We start from the raw sequence: 27,237 nt of genomic DNA, 5'->3' as shown, positions 1-27,237 counted from the left end.
GAATAAGGCACTGGTATTCCAGAATAAACCATCAATGCTCTTTGGTAAAGAAAAAAAAAAAATAACTACACAAAATTCATCCCCAATTTTGGCTAAAGCAAGCTCCCCGCGTGGAAAAGCTCTCTGCCGAGACCTCCCGCCACAGCCAGCGGTGACAATACGATGGCTGCAGAGGTGCTGCCGCCGGGCTGCTGCACAGCCCCTTCCCAACACTTTAGAGCAGTATTAAAATGAGGAAAAATGAGGAAGGAGTCGTCTTCTCAACTGGCATTGGGAACATGAAGGTCGTTTACTGCCAACTGACACATGAAAGTGCAGTGGGTCTGTGTGACAAATTCCTTTCGCATTTAAAACGCCTTCTAAATATGCACCTAATCAAAAATTAACTCGGTGGTTTAGTGATTTATCAAAGAAACATTGTGAAAAGCCAGATCCAAAACAAAGGCTGAAAAAACTTCAGTTCCAAACTATTATTCTTTGAAACAATGTGCAAACGGCACAGGGGTGCGTCTGAAGTCGTGCTGGAGCAAAAATAAAAAAGCAAACCAATTTTAAGTTGACATAGTGTATTGTGAATTACTTTCTCAGCTTTTCTACATCTAAGATAGCGTGAAATGATCTGCCATACAGTAAAACGGTTTAATATACAATTGATTACAGAGCCGTAGTAACGAGTCGGAGATAATACGCGGTTTATCTATATACATATATAGCTTAATATTTCACAGATACAACTTTTTTCCATTTCGGTTTTGTCAACGAAGCATAGGCAGAATATTTACAGTGAAGCCGCTGTGAGGAAGCCCCGTCCCCCAGCAAAGCCCCGGCAGAAGCTGCCAGCTTCCCCCAGCGGTGGGTGTAAACAGGCTGGCGCTCTCTCTTTTTGCAAGAAGGGAGTGGAGAAGGTAGCGGGAACACGGGTTTCGCTGGGGTAGGAAGAGAAAGAAAACAGAGACGTCACGAAGAAACAATTTCCAGCTGACCTGAAGACTTCAAAATGTTTTAATTTGCCTTTTGTTTTTTTCTTATTTTCTTTCTTTTTAACTGGAAACTGTTCTCCATTAATGTTTCAATTCATAATTCAATAACGTTTCAATTACTTTCTCAGTTAACGCTTTCTCTGCCATCTCCACGTGTGTTTCTGCAAGGACAGGCAGTGCTGAATTCTCGGGTAATACTGTCGAGGCAGCTTTCAAAGAAAGCAGGGGGTGGGGGGGAGCCCGCCCCGCTGCCCAGCTGACAGCCACTCTATAAACCAAAGCCAACCCTGATTTGAGTTTCTCACTTCAAAAATAATTTCTCGCAGGCTGTTTGTAATGGGGTACCACCGCTCCTGACGCGCGGCGACGGCGTGTGCAGGGTCCCGGGAAGGTGCGATGCTGTACGAGCTGAGGTGGGGCAGACCCAGCCCCAGCCCCAGCCCGCAGTCAGACGGCGGCGCCTCCCTTTCCAGTGCACGTCTTTAATAACCAGCTGGAATTTGCTCACATGAAATTGTGAGCAATTTCACATGAAACCAACAGGCCAGGAGGGAAGATGCATTTACAAAGGCATCCAAGAGCCGTCGGGCTGACCGTGGACTGGCTCAACTGAGCAGGGCAGGGGGTCGCTGCCCCCAGCACAAGCCTGCCCAGACCCCTGCACCTCCCCAGCCGAGCGGGGCCGTTGCCCTGCCGAAGCCCACCGCTGCCCGGGCACGGCTGCGGGACCCACACGGCGGCTCCTCGGCTCCGGCCCCTCTGCCAGGTCCGGTTCCAGGGGCACATCCAGCTCCTTCCCGACTCACCCAGCTTTCCCATCATCTACATCCCTGCCTTCTCCATCTCAGTGCCGCAAGACCAGAAAACCCTGGGGGTCGGAAAGGAGGAATCCAGCCCCTGCTGCCAGCAAAGACGTTTTATGCTAAATTAAAAATACTGTTCCATGGAAAGAAGGAGCTTTTCTGAGCAATGCAATATATAAACATCAGCCCTGGGGGAGCAAGGTGACTTTCCTGAGAGCACAAGGGGGGAGCCTGTCTACCTCTTCCTGGGTTATTTGGTGAGGGTGGCCAAGGTCCTAATCATCTTTGGATACTGCCGCCGCCTCCTCGCAAACAGGAGACACCCACCATTGAGCTGAAAAAATTCCCAAATATTCAGCACAAACTTAAAACTGTGTTTTGTCTCTCAGCAGATGTTTGGAGTTGTTAAGGCTCTTGGCTTTGAAGAGTTTATTACTTTGGAAGTTTAAAGCTGTACTCGCAGTAGGGTATAACAAGTTTGTCTCAGCATATATATATTCTATTTTTTATATATATATATATATATAAAAAATAGAATCATAGAATGGTTTGGGTTGGAAGGGACCTGAAAGATCATCTAGTTCCAACCCCCCTGCCATGGGCAGGGACACCTTCCACTAGAAGATGACCAACCTGGCCTTCAACATCTCTCTCAACATGGTCTCTGAAAACGAGAAATTAAACTGGGGAGAGGGTTACTCTGGCAACTGTGGACTCCTGAACTACTACACATGAAGAGAAACATCTGACGGTGCTGGTGGGACTGTGCTGGTACCTGCACAGTGGCCAAATCCTGGTTCAGGCAGCAATTAGAGCAGACCACTGCAATATTGCAACCTGCCTCCTTTGGGCAATTTCTAGGGGCAACAGCAAGATGGAGCTATACAGCTAATATTAGGAATAAATCACAAACGAAGCTCTGGTCTCACTCAAATAAAGGCAAAGTTTCGAGGATGCTAAAGAGGAATTTTCCCTGGGCAAACCCGCAGATGTACCACATGCTGCGTTCTTCCCTGCCCTGAGCTTAAATCTTTCAACCACAAATTGATACAAACCATCTTTCAATTGCAAACTAATATTTAGCCAATGCATTAAGTTAGAAACAAGCAAAGATGTCATGACTAAGGGAGAAAAGAAGGAAAAAAGTCGCTTTGTTTTGACTCATCTGAAGGAGGATTTGAGAATCAACACTCAAACTGGGGACGTGCGAGGTTAGAGCAACACCACTTAGAGCCAAAACTTAAAATCTTAGTAAGTGTTCCCAGCCACGACCTTCTGCAGTTCTTCAGATTCAGCAAACACTGCAACTTCTGGAGATTAAAATACGTGTTGTTGCAGCGTTGTTGCAGCGAGCCAGAAAACGGAGAGAACAGAACAAACCACGTAAAGGCTCAGGCGTGAGAAACCAACACAGCAGCCTCGGGGCCTTTCCAGAAGTGTAAAACACAAGCGGCTACTTCCTCAACACTGATTCCCAACTTGGAGACACGCGTGTGAAGCAGCTGCTAAAAATGATGTTGAACATATTGCATCTGGAGCAGCGCGTGTGGAAACGCTGGTCCTGCTCCTCGCCAGCCTTGGGCCTGGAGGCTTGGTTAGCCCGACAAATGTTTAGCAGCTACAATAAAGTACCAAGGGAAAAAAGCTTTAAATATCTTCTACTGGTCTATTTTTTCCAAAATAATCTTTCTCAACAGCTAATGTTGACTCCTGGAGGTAAGTAGCAAACACTTCTATACACGTTGTACAGCCCAGCCACTTATGTGGGCTGAAGACAGAAGTTAACTCGCCTGATGAAGGCTTGAAAAAGGTTTTACGCAGAAAACTTGCATTACTTTTTTTCTAAGAGAGCTTCACAGAGCGTCTATAAAGCACCTCAAAACCCTTCCCCATGGCACCGCATGAACTGAGCCACTATTAAGACAAAATACTTTTCACCCCTATTTTATTTTCTACTTGAACCTCTTCAGAGCCTGATGTGCATTTTAAATGAACTCTAATAAAACAAAGATAAAAAGCTCCTCGTGTCTGATTTTCACTGACCAAACTCTTCATCGCTCTGGACAGAGTTCAGAGGGTGGCATTAAAGCAGATTTTTTAAAAATAGGCCCATTTTAAGACTCCCTGATCCCACCACAGAAAACGTGCTGCTGGGCAGCCAGGACTCTGCTTCCCAACCAAGAAACCTTTTCCCTGCAGCAGCCAGCAAAGACATCACACCCAGAAACTAAGGATGAGCCTTTGAAACAACCTGACACCTCGTTTCACATTCACCTTCTCCTTTTCTCACTGACTGCAGACCTGGAAGCACAGGTTATGGTACAGAGCATCCCCTGCGCTGTGTACATTTGCACAGCAAGCCAGAACCCCACCGTTACGCTGTACCCTACGCTGCTCGTGCTGCATTTCTGCAGACTGGGGTCTTCCACCTCTCTGGTTTCCTTTACATTTTTGGTATATTTTAGCAGAAAATGGTCCACGATTTCACAGCTCTTGACTGAAAGATCTTCAGACCATCGGGGCACTCAAAACCTGAACAACTACAGCGTCTGCCAGAATTAGCGTTACGATCTCCAACTTTATTACTGGACTTCACAGAATCGTACTGCTACTGGCAGTGGAGGATCTTCTCAGCAACAACAAACAGTAGTTCAGGTTTTTCCCCCTAAATGTTGCTCCCTTAGAAATCAAAACAACGGCTACAGCCTGCATAGAGACCTTGAAACAAAAATAAGTTGGAATAAATGACTTTCCTGCCCAAGCTGCTGTTCCACATAGAGCTAGCCAAGTCTCAGGATTACTCCGAGACCCCAACTGGGTTTTCACAGCTGTCTGGGCATCGAGATGGTACCACCAGGGCGCTGGGGGATCCCTGCACCTCTGCCTCGACTGTTGCTCTTTCCACATGAAAATCACTCTGTATTTACTGTCAGACCACTCCTGTGACAGCTTCAGCATTTGGGAGAGTCACATCAATAAATAATTACTGCATTTTTAGCAGTTTTGTAATATTTAACTAAAACAGGACTTAAAAATTTGCTTCAGCAAATCCCAACACTGACAGCAAACACTGGATTTTATTTCTTACTCTCTTCTGCTTTTGCACACTTCCTAAAACTCAGGGAAATAAAAGTTTTTTCCACTTGTGGTGTGACAAAAACCATATTTTTTCTCAGAATTCTTAAGCTTAATTATTGGGATGTGTCTGCTGCTCCTCCTGTATCTTCTGTCAAGCAGTTTACCAACAACACAGGGAGAAAGCTGCAGCTGTGACCAGACAAATGGACCAAGATGGACCAAAGCAAATGTACTCTTCCCCTCTATATTAGGAAACAGAGGCAAACAGCAGGGAAAGCAGCATCTGAAGCCATGACCTCGCAGCAGCAGAGTTCAAATGCTGCTGTGCAGTACGGAAGATGCAGTTTAGCAAAGGTGAGGAGGAGGGTGGCAAGAACCACTTGTCCCATTCAGACTGAGCAAACAAGACCACAGCAGGGAAGGAGGGAGAAATCAGACAGTCTTTAAATTTGGCAAAAAACCCCAACTCAAGCTGCACAGTTAAATAGCCGATTGCATTATATCCAACCTCAGGCGCTCTCAGCCTCTTGTGATGTTGCAAAATAAAGACATGAAATTTGTAACTGCTCCCTTGCAACATTTTTTTTGTTGTATTCAGAATTAAAGTTTTAGAAACAGGTTAGTTAGCAATTTAGAAATGCCAGATATCCTAGAAGCTTGACTCTTTAATCAAGAATAAGCTCTTCTTTAGCTAAATGGCATGGGTACAGTGTCTGGTTTATAGCTCCTTGCATTTTTGCTCCGGGCGCCTCCTTTCTGCGTTTTAGGCCTGAAGTAAGAGTATCCAAATACTTATTTTTTGTAAAGCCCTTGGGGAGTCCATCCTCCCCACCCCCATTTTGTCACATCAAAATCCTCCTGCGCTTTGTACTCTTGCAGAATACACTGGCCAGGAACCTGGCCAACTCCTCAACTTTTACACCGTGTTCGAATTGCGCTGGCACTAACAGAACAAGCACAAAAGATACTTTAATGAAATGAACTTTGATCACGGCCTCCCACAAGCACACACGTGTCACAGCTGCAGAGAGGAATGCAGAACCGCACAATGCCATTAAAAACGCCTCCGGAGTAATTTTTGCGAGTATTGGGACATCTTTTCAAAGGTGTAAAGGGAAGGTGTAAAGGTTCGGCCCCCACTGTTTTACAATAGAAAATAGGTATCTCCTTGCTCCTTGTGCCTGGGAAAATCTCACTAGCCAAACCGTATGCTGAGAGCTTGGCTTCTTGATTTCATTACTACACTGCATTAAAGAGAAGATTTAAAACCTCTGAAAGAAGACCCGCAGTCTCAGTTGTTGAATGCCTGCTGCTGTCCTGGTGGCAATAAGCAAACAGGGGTACCACAAGTTACTCGACTTTTTGTGACTCTCTTCCCAGCTTCAGAGTTAAGGCAGAGTAACATCACCGACAGTCCCCAGAGCAGACAACAGCCCTTGATTTCAGAGTCCACTAACGCTTCTGTCCTCAGTCATTTTATTTGCTTAGTGCCAACAAAAAAGAGGCCCTGTTTTTGGTTTGTTTTTTTTTTTTGTATTCTAATGTTACCAGAAACCCAACAATACTCCCACTGCACCACACCATGACAGCATGGGAGCGTTATTTACTTTACAGGCTGGAGGATGAGGCTTTTGTATTCTGCAGTGCACTGCTTGAATAATGAGAAGGAAGGTGCTCTGGGCCTGGGGCCCTACTCCAGCACCCTCTCCTTTCAGGTTTAATCACAGGGTGCAAACCTATCACTGGGTGCAGGGCTGTTGCTGGTGGAGGTTTAGCTATTGTGCAGCGTCTCACATGAGAGAGAAGCCGGCGTGTCTCGACTGAACTCTGCCATTGCAAACAGCTGATTAATGAGAGAGAAATGCTGGGTAGTCGTCTATAAAATTGGGAGAAAGAAGTGAAAGGGAGAAAGGTTTGAACGACTCAGACACTAATATAACACTAGGAGGCATGTAAACAATTCTGGGCCACGTTAACTCCTCTACCGTAAGAAAAGAATACTGACACACACTTCACTGAAACGAGAACCCTAAAAATGGTTTCAAGAATACATTCTTCAGATGCAAGAGGTATTTGCAGAATTATACTACCTGAAAGTTGGAAGTGCAACCCACTACGTGGAGGGGGGCGGGAGGGGGCTAGTTTTAATCTACGGTGAAGGAAGGCTGCTGTAAAACTGTGCACTGATAAAAAACTTGTATTGTTGCTTGTCAGGAATAGCCCCCAAACAGGCTACAGCATCTGTGGCAGAAGGGCATGGGGATGAGTATCCCCTGAATTTTTGTGTGCTGGCAGACTGAGCAAGTAAGATTTAATTTTAAATAGTTTTCCTATCAAACACGACTTAGACGTGCGTAACCAGCAGCTTTTGAGAACAGTGTGCAGAGTCTTGTTTAACTAACCAAGATCCAGAAATCTCACAGATTTACATTTGACAAAGACTTCAAGGGCTCCGTGCTGACCGTGGAGTGTAGATGGATCTCAAATAGCTGAATAGGTACTTCACAATGTACGTATTTATCACTCAAACTCCAAAAATCACATCGGGAATAAAAAGAAGTATCCTGACCTTAGCTCAGATGGAAAGAAAGAATTAAAAGCCACAGCTATACGCAGACAGCACAGCATTGCATTTCACCAGCTGGCTAATGAACTTATTTTGGACATTGTATTTTTGGCATTTCACCCTGGCTAATGAACTTATTTAGGGCATAAAAATTCTTTCAGTTTATTTGGTGTCACAAGGAGTTAGCTGAACTGGAATAGCTGAATAATTAGTATTATCCAAAGCAGGACATCAAATGGAAGTGAAGGAAGTGATGGAAGCATGCAGAGGGCAAACTGGTATAGTCTAAGGCCCCCAGCCTGCAGTTCCCTCTGTGCAAGCAGGTCCCTGGGCTCCCGCAGGTCTCCAGTCCCAGGGACCTGCACAGAGTCATCTGCAGGACCGGGAAATTATTGTGCTTCTCAGCTCACTAGAAAGGACTCTTTCCCTATTCCTGCTTTCAGTGGCACGCAGGGAGCATGCTGTTCTATTCCCTGCTGCAAAAGCACAGTGTAGGGGGGGAAAAATCCTGAAAAATATTGTGCAGCACCATTGACTCAGTACAGAGGGAAGCTGGGATACTCAATTGTGTTTGGTGGCTTCGGAAGTTTCACCAGCTTTGAAACAAATATTGCCTAGGTAACATCCTCACAGTGGTTGGTAGTTCAAAGAGGCTGAAACACCATCTTATTACTCTTATTAAACCAATTAACAATTCATCTCTCCTGATCCCTTCTGCCCACACACACAAAACCCCCCAAACAAAATAAAAACAGGAATAAAATAAATAAATAAATAAAGGCATTCCCAAAACATTTATTTCGCTTTTCTCTCTCTCTCAAATCAGACCAGCTTAGAGATACCGACTTCACCTACCTTCGCAAATTCAGCTAGTGTATGGAGTAACATGAAACTGCTTTAGACTCGTCAGACCTGAATTGCAACACTCCTGTGGTCACTCGTCTGCTTCTGGAAACCTGTCCTGAGAGCTGGTGATGTCCGAACCCTTATTCCATTCCCACATATCAATAACTCAATGGCTATATGGAAAAGAAGTGTATCCAAAGCACACAATGGCACATTAAGGTTGAAGAAAGCATTGGTAAAGGAGAATAAAACTACAGCAGCTGTTCAGCCTACTCTAACTAAATGTTGAGCCACTGCAGAACTCCTCCTCCAGCCCAACACAAAGTCAAATTGTGTCACCCCCTCGCCAAGACATTCTTTCGTGGTACGTTACTGGCACTTTATGTCAGTCTCATATGGTAGATACATGCACATTTGTCTGTGTGTTTACATACAAAAGGTCTGATAACAGTAAAACATTGTTCAGAGAGATATAAAAAACCCAAGGAGTTGCATTAGGCAAAAAAAGTGTTTTGTGAGAAACAACAATAAAAATGATATAACCACAGCTTTTCTTTTTAAAATTAGATAAATACCCAAAGCTATGATTTCACTTGGGGCCTCTGTACCTTGACAGGGAGTCCAATGGAGTATATCTGAAGGCACTTAATATCCTCTACTCAGCTGTAAGATGGTTGCACAGGGAGCTGGGGAGCTTGGGATGTGATTTGGGGCATGGAGGAGAGAGATGGATGAAAACAAGCCCTGAAGAGCTGTGATCCACACAGCACCAGGCGCTGAAATGAAAACAAACGTACAACCCAGGTGTTGAGAAGGTCTCTCTTGAAAAAGAAAATTGCCAACTGCAAATGTCTTTGTGTTTCTATTGACAGAGCACTTCATGCAACTCTGACAGTGCATCATACACTCTTAGAGATATTTAGCTTTGTCAGTTCATTGACCTCCTCAGTTCCCGCTTCCTCACAGTCAGTCTTCTCCGCGGCTTTGCCAAACCTGCACCTCTCCTCTGCTTTCACTGCATCTTTCTGGAGCTTCTTGGCGGGAGGAAGGATGTCCTTGGTTTCTGAGTTATCTGTGCCATGGGCTATCTTATCAGAATTCTGTACAGAAGGCACCAGGTTGGCAATCTCATCCGTTGGAGATCGCCCAATGCTGCCATCCACTTGAACCCGAATGTCTGGAGATATAGACAACTGGTGATGTGGCACGATCCCATTGTCCATGCATTTTGGGTAAAGGTAGGTCTTCATCTGACCTTTCCCCTTCACATTGACTGTCCCCCTATAGTCAAAGTCATACCCCATCTTGTTGAGGATGCGGTAGCTCTCCTCACTCACCTGTATACGACACTCGACGCCAGTGGTGTCCATTCTGCTCGCAATGTTCACAGTGTCACCCCAAATGTCATACAACAACTTGGTGGTGCCAATGACCCCAGCTGTGAGGGGGCCGTGGTTAAAGCCAATCCTAAGTTTAAAATTAAACCACAGCATGTTGTTGTTGAAGTCATCCACCACTCGCATCATTTCTTTGGCAAATTCAAAAAGGGTCTGCAAATGTCCATGGGGATGGTTGTTGTCCTGACACTGTGAGGTGTTCAGTCCTGAAGCAGCCATGTAGGTTGCCCCAATTGTTTTGATTTTCTCAATGCTGCTGTAATGTGGTTTGCTCAGCAGCTCATCAAAATCCCCGATCAATTCATTCAGGACTCTGTAGCACTCTTTGCCTCCTTCGTAGTTCTCTTCATAGAACTCGCTGAAGTTCACAATACTTGCAAAGATTACTCCGCCGCTGTCGTGGTTTTTGGAATAGCTCTGGGAAACCTTCAACTGCTCAGCCACGTGGTACGGAATAATATTCCTCAGCAGCCAGTCAGCTTGATCCCTCATGCTCTGAATTTTGGTGCGATGAAGATCAGCCTCCACATCTCCATGGTAGTGGAGACGGTAACTGACCTCAAACTCTCGATTCAGAAACCAGACCAGGAGGAGCAGAAGGAAGGAAACCAAAATCACTTCTTGACCGATCAGGTCCGCTGGCCTCTTTGTGTCATTTGGCACCGAACTGTTGCACGGGCTCTTTCTGGAGCTGGAAGCAGAAGAAAGGAAAGAACACAAAACGTGCATTTAAAAACACAGAGTTAGGGCACTGCCATTTCTGCTCCGTGGTTAGAAATCCTTTGCTAGAAAAAGAAGTGTAGGAAGAGTATGTTACATACTAAATTATAAAATACACTTCAATAACTTTATCTGCTGTTAAACATGCTAAAGAATTAATTTCATTCTTAAACTCACTGATACTTACTTAAAGGGATATCATCGGGTTCACAACGCAGAAATTGCCCAGACTTTACAGTAGTCCTATTTGAAGGACTTCACCAAGGAAACAGTTATCGTTATATCTAAATATATAAGTAAAAGCACCACGTGTAAATACGTATATAAAAATACTTAACAATGCCTGTGTGTGGGTTTAGATATATGTGTGCACATGTATGTCCGTATGGGGGGGGGGGGGTGCATGTGTAAGTTTTGTGGAATTTATCTTTTTTTGTATTACCTCCAATATTCAGAAACATCTGCTTTATCCTCCTAGTGCCTCTCCCTTGTTTCCTCAAAGACCAGTAACCTTTGCAGTGTGCCTTTACTGTTAACACATGAAGGTTTTGGAAGAAGATAACCCTGTACAAGACACTTCATGGAGAACTGCATGGAAGTGGAGAACATGGAGCTCTCAGCTGACATCTTTTGTACATTATAACTACTGAAGCTTTTTATGGTGGAGATGGAAAGTTTCTCAGAGTGCCAAGATTAAAAAAAATAATTCATGTCTCACATAGATTGAGAGTAATATTTCAAATGCTTTCGACAATTCGTCGACTGCCTGTGCAGATTATGAAGCACGGATGGAGCACGCTTCCAGTGCCAAACCGCCCTTAACAGGGAGACATCTGCAGTCTACAATCTCAACTTTCTGAGGAGATGCAAAGACACAAATTTAATCTGAGAAGACAACACCTATGCAATCCTAGAAACTAAGTCTGAACCCAGACAGATTGGCATGCAGTGATTTCTGGAGTCACTTAACTGCAATTTTTTCTATAAACTTATGCCAAAGTTTAAGATTTGATATGAGCAGACACATGCTGAAGTTTTTCAAGTTAAGAGATGGTTTGATAAGGGAAAGCATCACATCAACCTTTCTCCTTGAAAAACAGAAAGGCAATGCATATCTCAGTGTCTGTTTGTACTTCTCTTATGAAGGTATGTTAGCAAACAAGATCAAAACTCAAAGCACAACTGTAGCAACAGCTCAAAAGAGAAAAGTCAATTTGTTTCTGTAACACATGAAAACATTTCCAAGTTCAATTTGTTTCTTTATGTCCATGGGGGACATGCTTCCACTTCTGAAATTGAAACAGACATTTTAGCAGCTGAGCTGTATTACAGACGCAGTTTCTCTTTCTGAATGTTCAATTCTCAAATATTTGATTGACAAAAAAGCACGATGAAGCAAAAACATAGCACAGTTGTGAAACAGGTGAACGTGCACAATCTCCGATAACATTTGTACATGCTATGGTCTTTGTATCTATTAGCTTTTATCGTAGTAAGCCTATAGGAGAAAGAGTTTCTCCTACGTAAAATATTTACAATAGAGAGCTTACAGGTTGAATTTCAGATTAAATATAAGACTGCATATTATGTTGGAAATTACTCCTTTTGTTTTCAGCCACAAATACATTTCTCCCAGAAGTGAAGGTATATTCATTTTATTGGTTCGGTATTAAAAAAACCAACACGAGGGAAGAATGAAAGGAGGAGATTACTCCCAACTCACAGAATAGGTCCCCACAATCAGGTTTCTGTAATTGCTGGTGTGTTGCTGTATAAGACTCCTTCCTTTCTCCCTTACAACTACTTTTCTCAACATAACCTCTGTTATGAACCTACTCATTTTCTCCCTAGAAAGACAAGTCAGAGACTAAGACAAAGGCTAAGTTATTAATGACTAGAATAGTAACTATTCCTGAAATACAATCCTTGCTACCTATTTTGCAGGTGGCAAAATACCCTTCCAGTTTGATAGGTTTATAAAACAAAATGAGCAGAGGACAAGTAAGAGAAAAACCTTAGAAAATAAATAAGGCTGGAGAAGGTGAGGAATGAATCTCAGTTAAGGAGCACGACTCAGGTTCTTTTCAGAACAGTCCATTATTTCCCATATCTTGTGGGAAGAGATCTGCTAGAGGATCTGAGCAACGACATGTTACTCCTTTGAGAGTACAAGTTTGATCCAGATAATCTGTTCCAACATCAAACAACCCTGCCACAGGGATTTAAGTCATTAAAGGCTTTTTATTTACAGTTTATTGTACAAAATACTCCTCAAAGTACTTTAATTCCTCTTAAATGAATTAGGCAAGCACCACAAATTTTACGTTACAGAAAGTGGCTTGTGTTGAACGCAAGATCTGCCTTTTAAGAAGAATCTGCTGCCTCCCGTTCACCACTCCCGACGTACCAGCGTGTGCAAGCTCTCAGTCATCTCCTCAAGCGCTGGCCTGACCTTGTTTCCCACGTGGGTGTACAACCTTAGAGATCTGCATGTGAAATAACTGACTCACTTGTAAACTGACCTGATTTCATTAATAAGGTAATGGGTTAGTATCTCAAAAAAAGAAGGTGCAGTATCTTTTCCAGAGCAGGCATTTTTGATCACGAGGCAACTGCTACAAGCCTGAATACAAAAAGCCACGATGCCAGCCTGAAGGAGGCAGCAATTACATCTTACTCATTTGGAAATCAAATTTCTGAATGTTGCAGCAACCAAGTTACAGGACCTACAGGACTATAAATCACCTTACAGAATCAGTTATCAAAGATGACCTGAAGCTACCCTTTAGAATTAAAAAAAAAAAACCAACCCACACACCTATTACAGAAAGGATCACAAGCCCTCAAATCTTTTTAAGGTCTACTCTTTATGATGTGCTGCAGGATAAAACTGATTTTAAAAATAATTCAAATTTAAGTCTTAAGCCGACAATGTTCCTTTAACTCAAACTGGTGAAGTGCTTCCTGGCACAGATGCCTAACTATTAACTTGGCATCTTCATCCAGGCTGTGTGTTGAATATGGAACAAGTGAGAGCTCCGGAGATAGAATCTCCTTTGGCTTGATCACAAATCATAAAGATAATGGCTTTCCACTTATAAAGATTTTTGGAAAGCCATTTTGCTTCTGAGCCAGTAACCTATGTTTGGATTTGGATATCTTGCTATATTTAAAGAGGATGCATGCCTGCTAAATCTTAAAAAAGAACGCAGTGGTGGAACACTGTGGAAAAGGGAATTCAAACTGCTGCTTTCGATGCAGAACATATAGTGGATGCATATAAACACATCCCCCCACCATGAAGCAATTTTAGTCTTCCACTCCGAGTAGCCTATCACTGTTCCTCCTCGAGCAGTCAGAAACTGGAAAATTATACACCCTACCTGCTCTGAGATAAGAAATAAAGGAAAACGAGAAATATTTCGTGCTTAAAAGACAAACTTTATGGTTTTATCTCCTTTGTGCTGAAGAACCAGTCAGTCTGGAAAACAAGGCAAATTCCATATTTTGGTTTATTGAGCATAGCGTGGACAGTCCAGAGATGAACTTTGTGCTAAGACCTCATTACCATTACTAGTATCTCACTTCCCAGGCAACATTAATAATTATCTCAATTTTTGATCAAGAAAAGGGAATAACCTCATTAAAGGCATGCGAAACAAGTAAGTTTGTCTGGCCCTCTTAGAACACAGGAAAAGCTTTTGTGCTGACTGGGGTGAACAAGAAACATTTTTTATTTCAGTGAGAAAGGAACAGCAAAAAAGTTTGTTAGGATAAGGGAGTTTCAACTTTTTATTAGTCCATCACCAGGAAAAAGGGGAAGTTTTGTTTGCACAGTACTCTAGAAATGTGGTATACAACAATGTACATTAAAAAAGCCCTGAAAAGAGAAGACAAATTCTGTTGCAAATTAATGGGAGAAACAGAATAGGATTAACTCCTAGTTCTCTCTTAACTTCTACCACTTAGAAGAATTGTGGTAATTTACAAGTTTGGGCAGCTTCAGACCAGCAGAGCCCAGACTGTTAGCAAAGATCATGCTGGACTGTCACAATTCCTGCATTAAAACAGAGACAGTGACCAACCAACCTGACAAAACTGCTGCCAACAGGCAGAAAGGGCAGTGCTATGTAGTATTAACTCATGCACAACATACATACATTTTTTCCCACCTGAAGGAGTGACAGACAAAATACAAATATCGCATCTCATAACAAAAAGTTAAAAATTAAGTTTAGAAATGTTTAATAAGCAAGATATTTTGGTCACTGCCTTATTTGGCATTTAAATTGCAAGCTAGGATTTGCAAAGCAGGCAGAGCACACTCCGTGTTTGCAATAGCATCTACTGCATGTTTTGGTTTCCTACCCACTCCTACCTTTCCTTGTCATGAGTTAGAAGTTATATATTTACGGAAGAAAAATATTTGCATGCAAACAATGCTTGATAGCTAATTTTTTGACAGATTTCTAATAAATCATGATGTAGAAACAGTCACTGAATGGAAGACTGGATTGTCAATTATTTAAGGCAGAATGAATTATTTATTAGTGATTAGCAGCTGGTCAGGAGCCTGCTAAGCTGTTGTCAGTGCTGGGCAAGACGTTTGTAATTCTGAGCAGCACAAAAGGTTCGGCGATTTCACAAACTAATAATAAACCTCTAAGGATCCAAACTCAGCCTAATCCTAAGACATTACTTCCAGTGAGCATCATGCTTTAATATTTCGTGCGTTGCCTTTTCAGCAAATTCCCTCTGGTGTTTTAGTTTACAAAAAATCAAGCCACCTCTGTTCTTTTTGCTTTAACTTTCCATTCTGGATTTAGTGAACTAGAATTCTGTTATGAAAATGAAGTTATCTTTCATGAATCAAAGCCATACAAAAAGGAAAACCCATGTAAAAAAACCCCAATACTGTAATAAGCGCTAACTTCTTGGTGAGTAAATATCTAACAGGAAAGCACAATTACCATCTCTCTGTACTTAAAAACCAAACGTTTTCTAAACTACCACAGCATTCATGTAGACGACATTTTTTAAAAAGTAATTTTGTTTTGATACACACTCCCAGGAAAAGTAACGTGCTCCTGAACACACATTTGTTTAGATGAATTACTGAGTCACATATTCACAGGGTCATGAGTTCCATCAAGTACAACATCGCCCCAGTATTGCCCCCAAATTTGTCATTACCAAACACATACTTTTCTAATACCAAAGACCAATAAAACCACTTTAAAAATGGTATTGCAAAACTTGCAATAAACCCATGAGAAATTCAACACTGAAATAACCAGAGTGAATCTTTAACGTGTATATTTATAAGGGGCTATTAATAGCCAAGGAAAAGATTTTTGCTTGTTTAAGTCTGCAGGCTAAAATTTCATTTGCTCTCAATGATACAACTTGCTATCCTGCCTAAGCGAGCTCAGTGTGGCAGAGAGCACCCGGACTGTCATCACCAGCATGTCTCCATCCCCATGAAGGCAGCTGGCTTCACAGCCAGCTTTTTCAGCTGCAGCTCCTCTACCACAGGGAACTCTCACCTGGCCAGCTGTGGATAGCATCCAACTCAGAACACTTCTGAATGGTGCAAATCAACCAAGGAAATTAAATAAATAGCTCATGATGCACAGATAATGCTTTAAAAACTTCTACTACTAGAAAACAGATGTTATTTTATATAGTTCCTCCATAGTTCTACTTCCTAGAAATCAAATTTAAAAAGAAAATAGCATTACATAACTCGGTGACTGCAGCATCAGCTCTCTGATGACTTTTGATCATACCTAAGTCCTCTGTAAAGGAAATTACGTACACAAGGAGCTTAAACACAACTTGATGAACCAATTTGTTGAATTCCCGAGTGTATTACTGTGGATACAAAGCTTTGCTCCATATAATTGACTGAAAATGTTCCTATCCCTAAATATAATGACGGTAATTTTATATAAAGCTTACCTGAAGTTCTGTGCCAAATCTAGATGAAAAGTTTCTATGGAGCTGAAATAGAAAAGCATTGATTTCAGAAGGAAAGTTAAAGCAATAAACAAAGTATCCTGCCCAAATTTCAGTTACCATTTTAAACTTTTCTATTATTAGACCATAGGACCAATAATTGCATTGCACACTTGATCAGCTTCAGACAAACTTTGTTTGAACGTGACTTATCTGCACTTTTTGCTTGAAAGAAGCAACCAGTCAGACAGAGATGCAAGCACCTCTAAAGCGTAACCGATGATAACGCGGTCAAGGTGATGCCTGGAATGAGTAATTGTTAAACAATCCAATCCTACCTTGGAAACATGGAAAAGCAATTTCAGAACTCTAAAACCCAGTTATGCCTTCATCTAATCTGACCACATAATGCAAAGATTTAAAAAAAAAAAAAACCCAAAACAGAAAACCAAACCCCCAAACCTCCCCAAGACAAAAAAAAAACCCAAACAAATATAGAGCCTATTTTTGAAAATGCCATTACAGAAAATAAGTAGTTCAAGCAATTTTTGTGTTTACTTGCATTATAATTTCTCTACCACAATCAAGTATTACAATTCTCAGGATTAGTTACTTTTGGAACAAGAAGTAAAGCAATCTGCAGAATGGATTTGCCTGTGATGCATACAAAGCTGCAATTACCACGGTGACAAAAAATATTACCCACACTAATGATAAAAGAGAGGAACAAAAAAGTGATTATTAACAAACAAAAGATGGGTCTCACTAATTCAACCTGCATTATTTTTGTTCATGATCAATTCTGTGTATCACTTTTTCAGATCTGCAGTTGAACAGCTCTGTTTATTACTTTAAATATTTATTTTTAAAAGATGAAATACGAACATATTCCATGATTTCTGTACTTTGCCCATTAATGGTCACAGCTATTCAAACCACAGGCAGAAATATGCTATCATTAGCAAAATTTCTTAAGGTAATGTTTCTTTAACATTCATACCACCCGTTTAGTAGTCAGCAAAAGCTGATGCTATGAACTGATACTGCTATTAACTGCTCGGGAACAGCCTCCCAGTCCCTTAATAAAGTTGAAATGCAGGAAAGTCCCAAGTTTTGTGTCTTTCTTTCTGCACAAAGTCTTAATACAGAGACTATGCACAAGCTGATTCAGTAATCACATATATAGTTTTTTTCAAAATTTTGTCTGGATAAGGAATTAGGAGTTACAATTATGGCACCAAACCTTCTGATTTTCTTCTGCAACAAAATGCCTTTGACATGGATGCACAGAGGTCTGTTCAAACGACCACTCAGGGGATGTCAACCACTACGATACCTTTTTCATGCTTTGGCTTGACTGCCTGCCTTTGTATGAAGACTTTTGGTACTACAAATATTTTATATGACCCTATTTTAAAAGGCTCTGCTGTGAAACAGCATCTAGTTATGCCACGCCAGCTCCGTGCAGACACACTAGTACACGTGCAGTAGCTTAGTGAGCTGCAAGAACCCCTGCTTGAGGGGAATTATGGAAGAGTAGCCAGAGAGTCCAGAAATGGCACCAAGCGTTTGCTCTTCACTAACATCCCTGAAAAACCAGACCTGGGGCTAGCTTCTCAGTGAAGCTGGTGGTTGGACAGTGAAAGCATCAGTGTTACAAAGGAAAAAGTCAGCAGGTGGAAAGTCAGCTTTCCTACTGGGAGAGGGTCACTCAGTGTGCTGAAGGAGAGGTGATGTTAGGTAAGCTGGACAACTAAAACCAAAGGGACAAATCAAAGACGAGAAAGGGGAGGCATCCAGAAACTAAACACTATTTCCCTTCACTGAAGCTAGAAAGAACTGTCCTGCACTCCTTGCCTGAGTGCTCTGCAGACAGACAACAGGATTTTTCTTTAGTCTAATATGATCTAGAAACAATCTGTCAACTGACTCCAGTTCCAAGTTATTTTTTCTTTCCAAGGAAAGACTTTCTTCCTACAACCCTTACAGCCACCTTCAAATTACAGATGTGAAGAGGTGATAAGAGGTGACTTCTGTTCTCCTTGTCTTTTTTAATATAAATTAGATCGAGATTAAAATAGACCAAAGATACTTGAAGAGGGGACTAAAAGCTCACACAAAAACTCACACAAAACATGTATCTTCAAACTCTTTTTGGTTTGTTTTGGCTTTTTTCATATTTTTCACCACATGATTCAGCAGGCATCTGAAGAAGGAATAGGAACTAGAATAATCTAGCATAAGAAGTCCTTGTAAAGTCCACACTATGGTAAGAGTGCCAAAGGCTGGGGTATTTCTTAAGCCACTGAGAAGTGCAAGTTGATTATAAAATTTTGACAATAGGAGTGGATGGCTGGAAGGACTCCCTTGACTCTCTTGGCAAGAAAATGGGAGGAAAACACTGCAAACAAGTTCTCGTATGGGGAACATTGCTTATCAGAGGAAAAACTGAAAAGCCTTAAGGTTATTGCACAGAAACTGCATTAACTTGATTCCTCTGGTTACTGTCTTGCAGCATCCTCTGAAAAGGCAGGAAAGTGAGAAAGGAAATAGGATATTATAGAATCCTACTAAATCTAAGCACCTGCCTTCCACAGTGAAAAACTCCTTGAGGAAGGAGATAGAAGAAAGATACATGGTTCCCAAGGGTAAAAATAAATCCAGAGGTGTGAGGAGAAACAAATGGGCTCTCTGGCACCACCAAACGCCTCAGAATTTTCTTAATAAAATAGATTTTCAAACAAATGGTGAAAAGCAATTTTATGGGTCTGATAGGAGTAAGGGTGCCCTGGAAACACGTCAGTTGAGGACAGAATTTCAAAACAGATTACAGGAAAGGGCCCTTCAGAGGTCCTCAAATCCTTCAAAAAAAATGCAGAACTCTTCCCAAATAAAATTAAGTTTGAGACACTGGAGAAAGTCATGGCAGATACTAAAATCCCATGCATTAGACCCTCACTTCAGAGGCAGAAAAAACCAAATTTGTTCATTTAAAACACAGTCTATGAGTGCTAAGGTGTGATCCTCACCTGTCTGGACACAAGGAGATGTAGAGCAGAATGAGAAGCACTGCTCCTACTACGGTTGCCAACAGAGATCGCATCCAGGAGCTAAGCTGGCAGAAGTTACAGTACTGCACGATGGTGATCAGAATCGCGCAACACATAAACATGGTGTACTGCAACAAAGAGAGAGAGCGTGAGTTAGCTTCCTCCTCCTGACTGGAGCCCTTCTGCACATAAACGCCAGCATAAATTAAAGAGTGTGTGATATGAGAGAGAAGGATCTAATTTTGTATGTATTATACGCACAGTAAGTAATCCCTCACAGTGTCTGTATCAGGAGACAGCACTTGAAGATGGAGGTCTTCCCTTCAGAGAGCAAGAAAACTTTTAGCACAGGTAGTTTGTAGCAATTTTCCCTAGATGGGGTTTTGTATTACTGCATTACACAACCATTATTTCAGTAACTCTCAATACCTTCAGCTTACCTTTGCAAAAAGCTCAGTGTCTTTTCTTATTAAAATTAAAAAAAAAAACCAAAAAAAAACAACCAAAAAAAGATAAAACATTCATGGTAACCTCCTCTCACTTGCTGGGGTTAGACCCTGCCTGTTTTAAACTGAATGTCAAAATTCCACTGCACTGAAAAATGTGGAACACATTCACCCTCAGAAACTTCACCCAACTGCCTAGTTTTAAAAACACTTATTAGAGGACATCATCATACTGGCCAGCAACAGGTGAATTAATTTGATAACAAAAGACAGGCATCAGTCATTGTCAACTGATGCTTGGTAACACTATCACTTGTGCCAATTTGAAAGGGCAATTTTAGATTTTCTGTTCTTTTTATCTCAAAAAACTTTTCCCTTTCCACATCTCTACTGGATAAAGAAAAGGAAGTGCAGGACACATATATTGCCCAGAATGTCTTTATTCCCCCAAGATACAATCTTACAGTGGTCAAAATTCTCAAGCTGACATGCAAATTTTGGTTTTATCAAGAATATTCATGATCATCCAAGCTAAAACAGAGGCTCCACAACTGCATTATGGAATTCTGTTCTAGCTACATACTGCATTTCACAGTATCAAATGATCATTCTCTCTCATTTTAAATTTCCTTTGCAGCTGAAGTGCAGAGACTGCAGACTAGCAATACTGTAGCATAACAAATAAGCATGTGATTCAGAAGTAGACACAGTGTATGGGAAAAAACCTTACATAATTTACCATTTTTAAACCACAAGCACAGTTGTTGTTTTTCTAAATGACTCAAAAATGGATAAAAGGAATTTCAGAAGTGTCCATAAAAAAACCATAATTTAAACTTACTTTTTTCCCCCATTTCAGGTCTCCTAAAGTGGCAGAGCACTGGTTCTCACTCCAAGTGATGCCCCAGCATGAAGCCAGCCTATAGAGGGTCAGTAAGTGCTGTGTTTTACTATGTATGCATGGCTTTGGAAAGTTTTTTTTTTTTCATTGCTGTTTTTGTTAATTTTGATTTTAATTATTTTATATCCAGGGAGGGTATAAAATGCTATGAATAAAAAAAAACTTTGCAAAACCATGTCATAGTAAAATATGACACTTACCTGACCCTCTATAGCTTAACTCCATTTCCTAGAGCTCCATGACTGTTGAAACACTGAGCACAAGACGAGTTGGGACATCTCTTGGAGAGTGAGCCAACAACCCCACGACTCTGGAGGACCTGCAAGAGGAAAGAAAGCAAAGTTCATTCTCAGTTTGGTGATGAACACCACCATCTTACTGCTGCTGCCTGAAGCATTTAGGCTAACAACCTGATCTCTGCAGGTATTGAGAATACACTAATAAAATAATTCTTCAAACATTAGTTTCAAATGTTTGGAGAGACGATCGATCAAGGATGGTGATGAATGGGATGAGATAAAAATCAATGGACAGATTTGAAGGGTTTCAGCTCCCTTCAGCATAAGGAAAACATTCCTACAATTGGTTTACTAGTAGTCATGAGGGAGGAAGACCATCACTAAACTGAAAAAAAGAAAAAATATTTACAGTTTAAAAATAGTTAACTAACATTCACCAAAGGGAAAAGCTGCAGAATGATTTTAAGTATGGGATGTGAAAGAGTATCAAATACACTCTTCTGTGACTGTGATAACCATGGAATGTAAGTTTAAATCAGGAAGGACCAAAAAATGTCTGGTCCACACATTCCCATGGAACAAACACTTCCTAACACCCAGTAATAAACTGTGATAGGAAGACTGAGGGGATCTGCCTGTTACCTACGCCCAGGGCCCTGAAATAGCTAGAGATTTGTGAAACAGAATTTCCTGAAGATCCTGGAAAGGAAGAACTGTACACTGTACTACCTAAGAGAAACTTGCAGAAAAACAAACTTTCATCTCTGGTTCCAGTCCATTTTATTCACAAACAGTTTTTAAGTATCGATTTTATGCTACACTTCACCTTTAAATTAATTATTTTTCCCCCTCCTCAATATTTAACCCCTTGTTCGCCCCTTCTGAAAGTTTTTATTAAAGGAGACACCAAATCCCCTGCGGACCTTTCTGTGGCTGGGCTAAATACGCCAATTTTTTTCTGCTCCTTTTCAGAAGACAGCTATTGCATTTCTTTACCCATTCCTTCAGCCCCTGCACAGTAATCATTTCTATGTACCAAGAGCTCTCTCATCTAACTCTGCAAAGAAAAAACATCCACTGCTAATACTGGTTTTGCTGTTGAGATTCACTAATGTGCGTGCAAAGTTTTTAAGTACACACGGCATCTGTGATGACAAACTCTAAATTAAAACCAGAATGAATGCAATGAAAAGCCTGAGATACACTACTTGCATTATCTAGAATAAACACCTGGAGAAGCGTTCGGTCTAAGAAAAATAAGCATGTATGTAGGCAGGTATCCCTCTCCTCTTTTGTATGAGAGTTTTCAAATAAGCAAGTGACTGTATTTACATAACAAACTAGGCATTTCATCATACACAAAAGCCCTTTCCCTCTAAGGGATCTGTATCAAACAGATGTAAAGCACGAGGGAGGTGAAGGAAGACGGCAGGCAAGCAACAAGCTTTGTTAGAGCCAAAACGTCAGATTATGAAACAGAGTTCGACAACTTACATGTATATTTGTTTCAAAATCAGAGGTGAAGTGTGAAAAAACTGCAAGAGCTGGGAGAGAAACCAGGATTGCACCGAAAAAATGTCGAGGCAGCCAGCCAGATATCACCTCCAGGAGACGCTTGGTGCAAGTCATCACCTCCTCCAGAAAGAACGCCATTCTGGAACAAATGACATCACAGATCGAGGCATTAATTTCAGGGCATCGCTTCATACATCTAATTTACCTGTAATAGTATAACTTCAAATCCTTCACTTAAGACTGTGGGAGCAATCACAGCACATTACATGCCATAGCACCTGTTGGTAATTTCAGGAAATAATCCACCTTTGCTGACAGACGGCTGGTTGGTTGCTCTGGCGAGGGGTGTCAGCAAAGGGAGGGAGAGCAAGTGGGATGGTGCGGTTTGAGAAAGCAAACTGAAATCCAAATTTCACTTACGTGGAAGGGAAGCGTAGAAAAGACTTCTCTCCATTCATAAATATTTAGCCTTAAAGCAGGTGGGGAGAGGAGAAGCTTTTACGAGTTAAAAAAAATATTTAAAATAACACCAGAAATGTTTGAAAAGCAGGGCTGTGTACCCTGCAAACAGCTCAGTCACCCAGAGGCCGTGCAAATCCATGCGGTCTTGACATTACACTGCAATTGAAACCAGTTCTCCCAGTTACAACCACCCCGACAGAAGTTCCCGTCTGCAGTCAGACTCCGTTCCCTCTCATTAGGGAAGGGGAAGAAGAGTGTGGGCTGAGAGCTGGCACCCTCGGCAGGCAGCAGAGCCCGAGAAGCAGTTGCGATGAGCACCTCGGAGGCCAGCTGGCAGCTGACACGCTCCTCCGCTCGCCTGTTGGTATCTATCATAGCAACCCAGTTGGCTCCGCACAAGGCAGGCGGGAAGGAACGGTTCTTGCCTCAAGCTGCCGAGAAAACGACGGCCCAAACCTGTGAAGTGCTGAAGGAGCCAACTGCAAGAGCTCTGGAGAGCAGCTTACTTCTTAAAATGAGAGCATTTCTAATTGCTAAAAATGAATAAGGAAAGGTAAAAGGATGCTTTAATGCTTGAGAACGCTGCATAGAAAACTATTATTTATCTACAGAAACAAATCTTGGGATAACTTCCTTCTTAAAGCTCAAAACCATCAGTCACTCTAGAGAAACTGCAACTGCTGTTTTAAGTTTCTAATTATTTTTATGAAGACATAAAAAGGCAACGTAGCACAGTTAGCTTCAAATTCATCCATACATGTGCATGGATGTAATTATCAGAATCAGTCTATGCAGGTAATTCTACCATCCTAATAGTGGACTACAGCAGAGCCCAAACAGTAAATAACTACTGCTTTTTTTGGACAGAGATGCTCACAGCTAGGGAAAAAAAACCCAAAACAACACACACTAAATATGAAATTAATCATCTCCAAAGTTACACAAATTATTCCATACTGCCTATATCTTTTAAAAGAGAAAAGCTATCCACTGATTTTTAACACTGTTGTCTAAAATACAAGGTATCACACTGGATGAAAGCCTGATACAAAACAGAATAAATTTAAAGTTCTTTATGTGAATTTGATACTTATTCCACACCTTTAGGTATTGTTTATGAATGATATTTTAATTCTCTGGTGTAGACTTCTGCGAATTTTGCAACCTCAAGCATTTTTTTGAAGTGTCAAGAGCTCTTCTCTAATTTACTATATTAAAATCTTACTTAAATGCATAGAAGATAAATTTGGGGTAACAGGATGGAAGACACTGTAATACACCAGGGCCCCACGAGAGGGTGCTCACAGATCTGTTAGTTCCTAGTTTAATGGACTTCCATTTACATCAAAAATTATAGCTGTATTCCATCATAAAAAAAGAATTTCCAACAAAGCACAGAAATTTAGAAATTGTATATAAAGCAAAATGAAATTTTAAAAAAGCTCCACAGGGTAAGACTTGGGTTTTCTGAAGCGTTATATACTGTCCGAACTCAGTTGCCTCTACCGTCAACGACAGAACTATCCTCGTCTTCAGTGGCAGCCAAGTTCACCCAGTATCGAGTACTTCTGAAAATGCCACCCAAGTTCAAGCCTCTAAAAATAAAGTTCAATTCTCTCAAAGCCTACGAATTAAGATTAACATTTACAAGGCTGAACTGGGAGAAAGGAAACCAAATGGGGCTCCAAGGCAGAGCACTCCCCGGGCTAAGCTCCATGCCGGTGCTCGCCGCCGGCAGCTGGGTGGAGAGCCAGGAGAAGCCAGTCTCTCCGAAGGCAGATCAGCGACACCTCTGCCCACGCTCTGCGTGATCTTCCATGTCGCTCCCATGTAGGCTGGCACAGAAACCAGCTCGGTGGCACGCAAATTGCGGCACATACCCAGTGCAGCTCATGTCTCTCACCCCAACCCACACAACAGCAACTCCATGGTGCAGAAAGCTTTTTAAATTTTTTTTTTTTTTTTTTTTTTTTGCCAAGCCTCCATGCCAGGACAAATTCTTGTGGGAACTATAGCAACAAATCCATCAGCGAACCCGATCAGTTAATCCTGCGATGAGGACACTTCTTTATTTAGGCAGCTGTGTGTTTCAAAAAAGCTAGTGCAAATTCCAGGACAACACCATTTCTCGTGATAATGTTTACCTTCTTGCGTTGATTTTTTTTTTTTTTAGTCTGGTATTTATCGCAATGCTCTGCACTCTGGAATTAAAATGATTGAAATCTCATCCTTCACAAAGCAGCGAAAGCCTGTGAGTACAGCACAATCCTCCCATCGCAGGAAGTAAGAAGCGCATTAAATCCAGACAGCAATGAGAGCTGCAGACAGATTTAATGGCTACAGGGCAGTATCAGTAAATAATGCAGTGTCAGTGGGTAGCTCAACAGGGCTTAAATGCTAAAGTATCCGAGATGTTTACACAAGCTGGAGTTCAAATTAGTAACTTTGACATAAATGATTAATGGGTAATGGAGAATGTTACCATCATTTCTGTATTTACTGGCAGTTTAAAATCAATTCCCATAGTTCAAATCAAAACCTTTTGGCATAGCAGCAATTTGGTGGGATATTAAATACCGAAGTCACAGATGTTAGAAATAAATAAAGGCAAACAGAATACATTGTTTTCCCTTGCATCAATGCTCTGTATCACTCACATTAACAGAACGGGTTCATTAAGCTCTAGTAGCAGAGAACAATGTCTGTTCCTGGTCATCAGGAATTTAAGAAGATCCAACCCGCTGGCCACAGGGTCTCTGCTGTGGACAGACCACAGGTGTTAATTTAGCAAGCCTGGGAAGGTGAAGTACCAGGCAAAGGGCAGTTTGGCTTAGTCAGACAACAGCAGTTTCCCATTCTACTGTTTTGATTGTACTGGCTTTCTTCATCCAGAAGATATTTTTTTTTTTTGCTCTCTAGAAAGGTCCTTCCAAATTCGTGAATCAACTTCTCAAGTGCTCCCACCTCCCACTCTTTTGAACAGGGTTGAAATATCCCCTATTCTGGCCTCATCTCTTCATCCAAGTCTTCACTGAAGGATGCTATCAAAAGCAACGCTTCTTTTTAAACAAACTTATTTATAACAAATTTTACTTGAGAACAAGAACTAGATGTCAAAAGTATCTCATAAAAAAAATCCTGTATTTATAGCTAAAATAGCAGGCAGATGTCTTTTACCTGTATTCCTGCAGAAGCATTCCTAAGAATCCCAACTGAAATCTCACACGCTGTCATACGCTCAATGACATTTCCCAAGGTATTTTTATAAAACAGCAGAACTTTAGGACCTCTTATGCTTCAGCTGTACTCATGAAAGTCAAAGTCGTCACATTTCAAGTGGGCAGATGGACATTCTTTGCACTACATTTACAGAACAGTAGATGACATCTTCCACATGCTTACAAATGAAGCACCATTTTTTGCGTGCAGCTTTATACAATTAATTTTGGAGTGGCACTTGTGATAACCGTGGGATCCTCATCTATTGATACTCCAATAATTTATTATCAGACACTTCAGAGGAATCAAAACATCCTTCTCCCTTGTAAGCTTTGCTCCATGCGGCCTTCTGCTCTTCTAGAACTTCGAAGTTTTAACTCGTTTCTCATTGTACAGGCAGTGATAGCGCCCTCCTCTCCCACTCCTGCAGCTGACTAAAGGTCTTAGCCACAAGAGCTGTAGAGAGTACTTCCTAGGCTGAGTCCTGGATTCAATTAAGAGTTAGACTGATTTAAAGACAGGGTGTTTTGCATCATGATAATGAAAATACAATGAGAAACTTAGGCAAGAATTTTCTGGTCCTAAAATAATCCCTTTTCCTGAAATTCTGGGATTGTGCCCAGCATTGTAGTCCAATCTCCTCCCTTAAGATATCTCAGTGGTATTCTGTGATTGTCATTTGGGATGACATTTCTGCACAGGAAGTTCTGCACCGTTTCTGTGCATAACGAGTGGTCAGAGTGAGCAGTCCTCACTTTAAAAAGGATCTAAAGAGGAAAAAGATGATTTTCTTCTTTCTGCTCGAGGGAACTGTACAGAAGTGTGTGCCTCAGGCTGTGGAGACTAGAGTGGCCTGAAAGTGTATTTTATCTATTTACTATATATACTATAAATTCAAAACAAAAAAGCCCCTCCGAGCCAAACTAGATTCCTTTTCCTATGAAGTCCCCCCTCAAATACACCACTGCCATTACATTTAAAACTGAAAACCTACCAGAAAGCTTTTGAGATTTTTCATCTACAAAGACTGCTCTCTTTTGGTGTATAGTATGAGGCT

At 41.4% G+C, this 27,237-nt stretch overlaps 1 protein-coding gene across 4 annotated transcripts in view; it reads right to left on the bottom strand.

The window, feature by feature from the left end:
• Window positions 1-549: 549 nt before the first annotated feature.
• The window catches only part of ADCY9 (adenylate cyclase 9), a 95,807-nt gene continuing 69,119 nt past the window's right edge, over window positions 550-27,237 (bottom strand). For all 4 annotated transcript variants that reach the window (XM_074841191.1, XM_074841192.1, XM_074841189.1 and 1 more), the window contains 4 exons: window positions 22,479-22,638; window positions 19,378-19,526; window positions 16,352-16,393; window positions 550-10,361 (listed from right to left, as the gene is read on the bottom strand). In XM_074841191.1, the coding sequence (XP_074697292.1) occupies window positions 9,173-10,361; window positions 16,352-16,393; window positions 19,378-19,526; window positions 22,479-22,638 (1,540 nt within the window). In that variant the 3' untranslated portion in view covers window positions 550-9,172. The remainder of the gene's footprint in view (window positions 10,362-16,351; window positions 16,394-19,377; window positions 19,527-22,478; window positions 22,639-27,237) is intronic.

This window comes from Strix aluco, chromosome 15 (assembly GCF_031877795.1).
Source record: "Strix aluco isolate bStrAlu1 chromosome 15, bStrAlu1.hap1, whole genome shotgun sequence".
NCBI lineage: Eukaryota > Metazoa > Chordata > Aves > Strigiformes > Strigidae > Strix > Strix aluco.
This window is presented reverse-complemented; position numbering and strand designations above follow the sequence as displayed.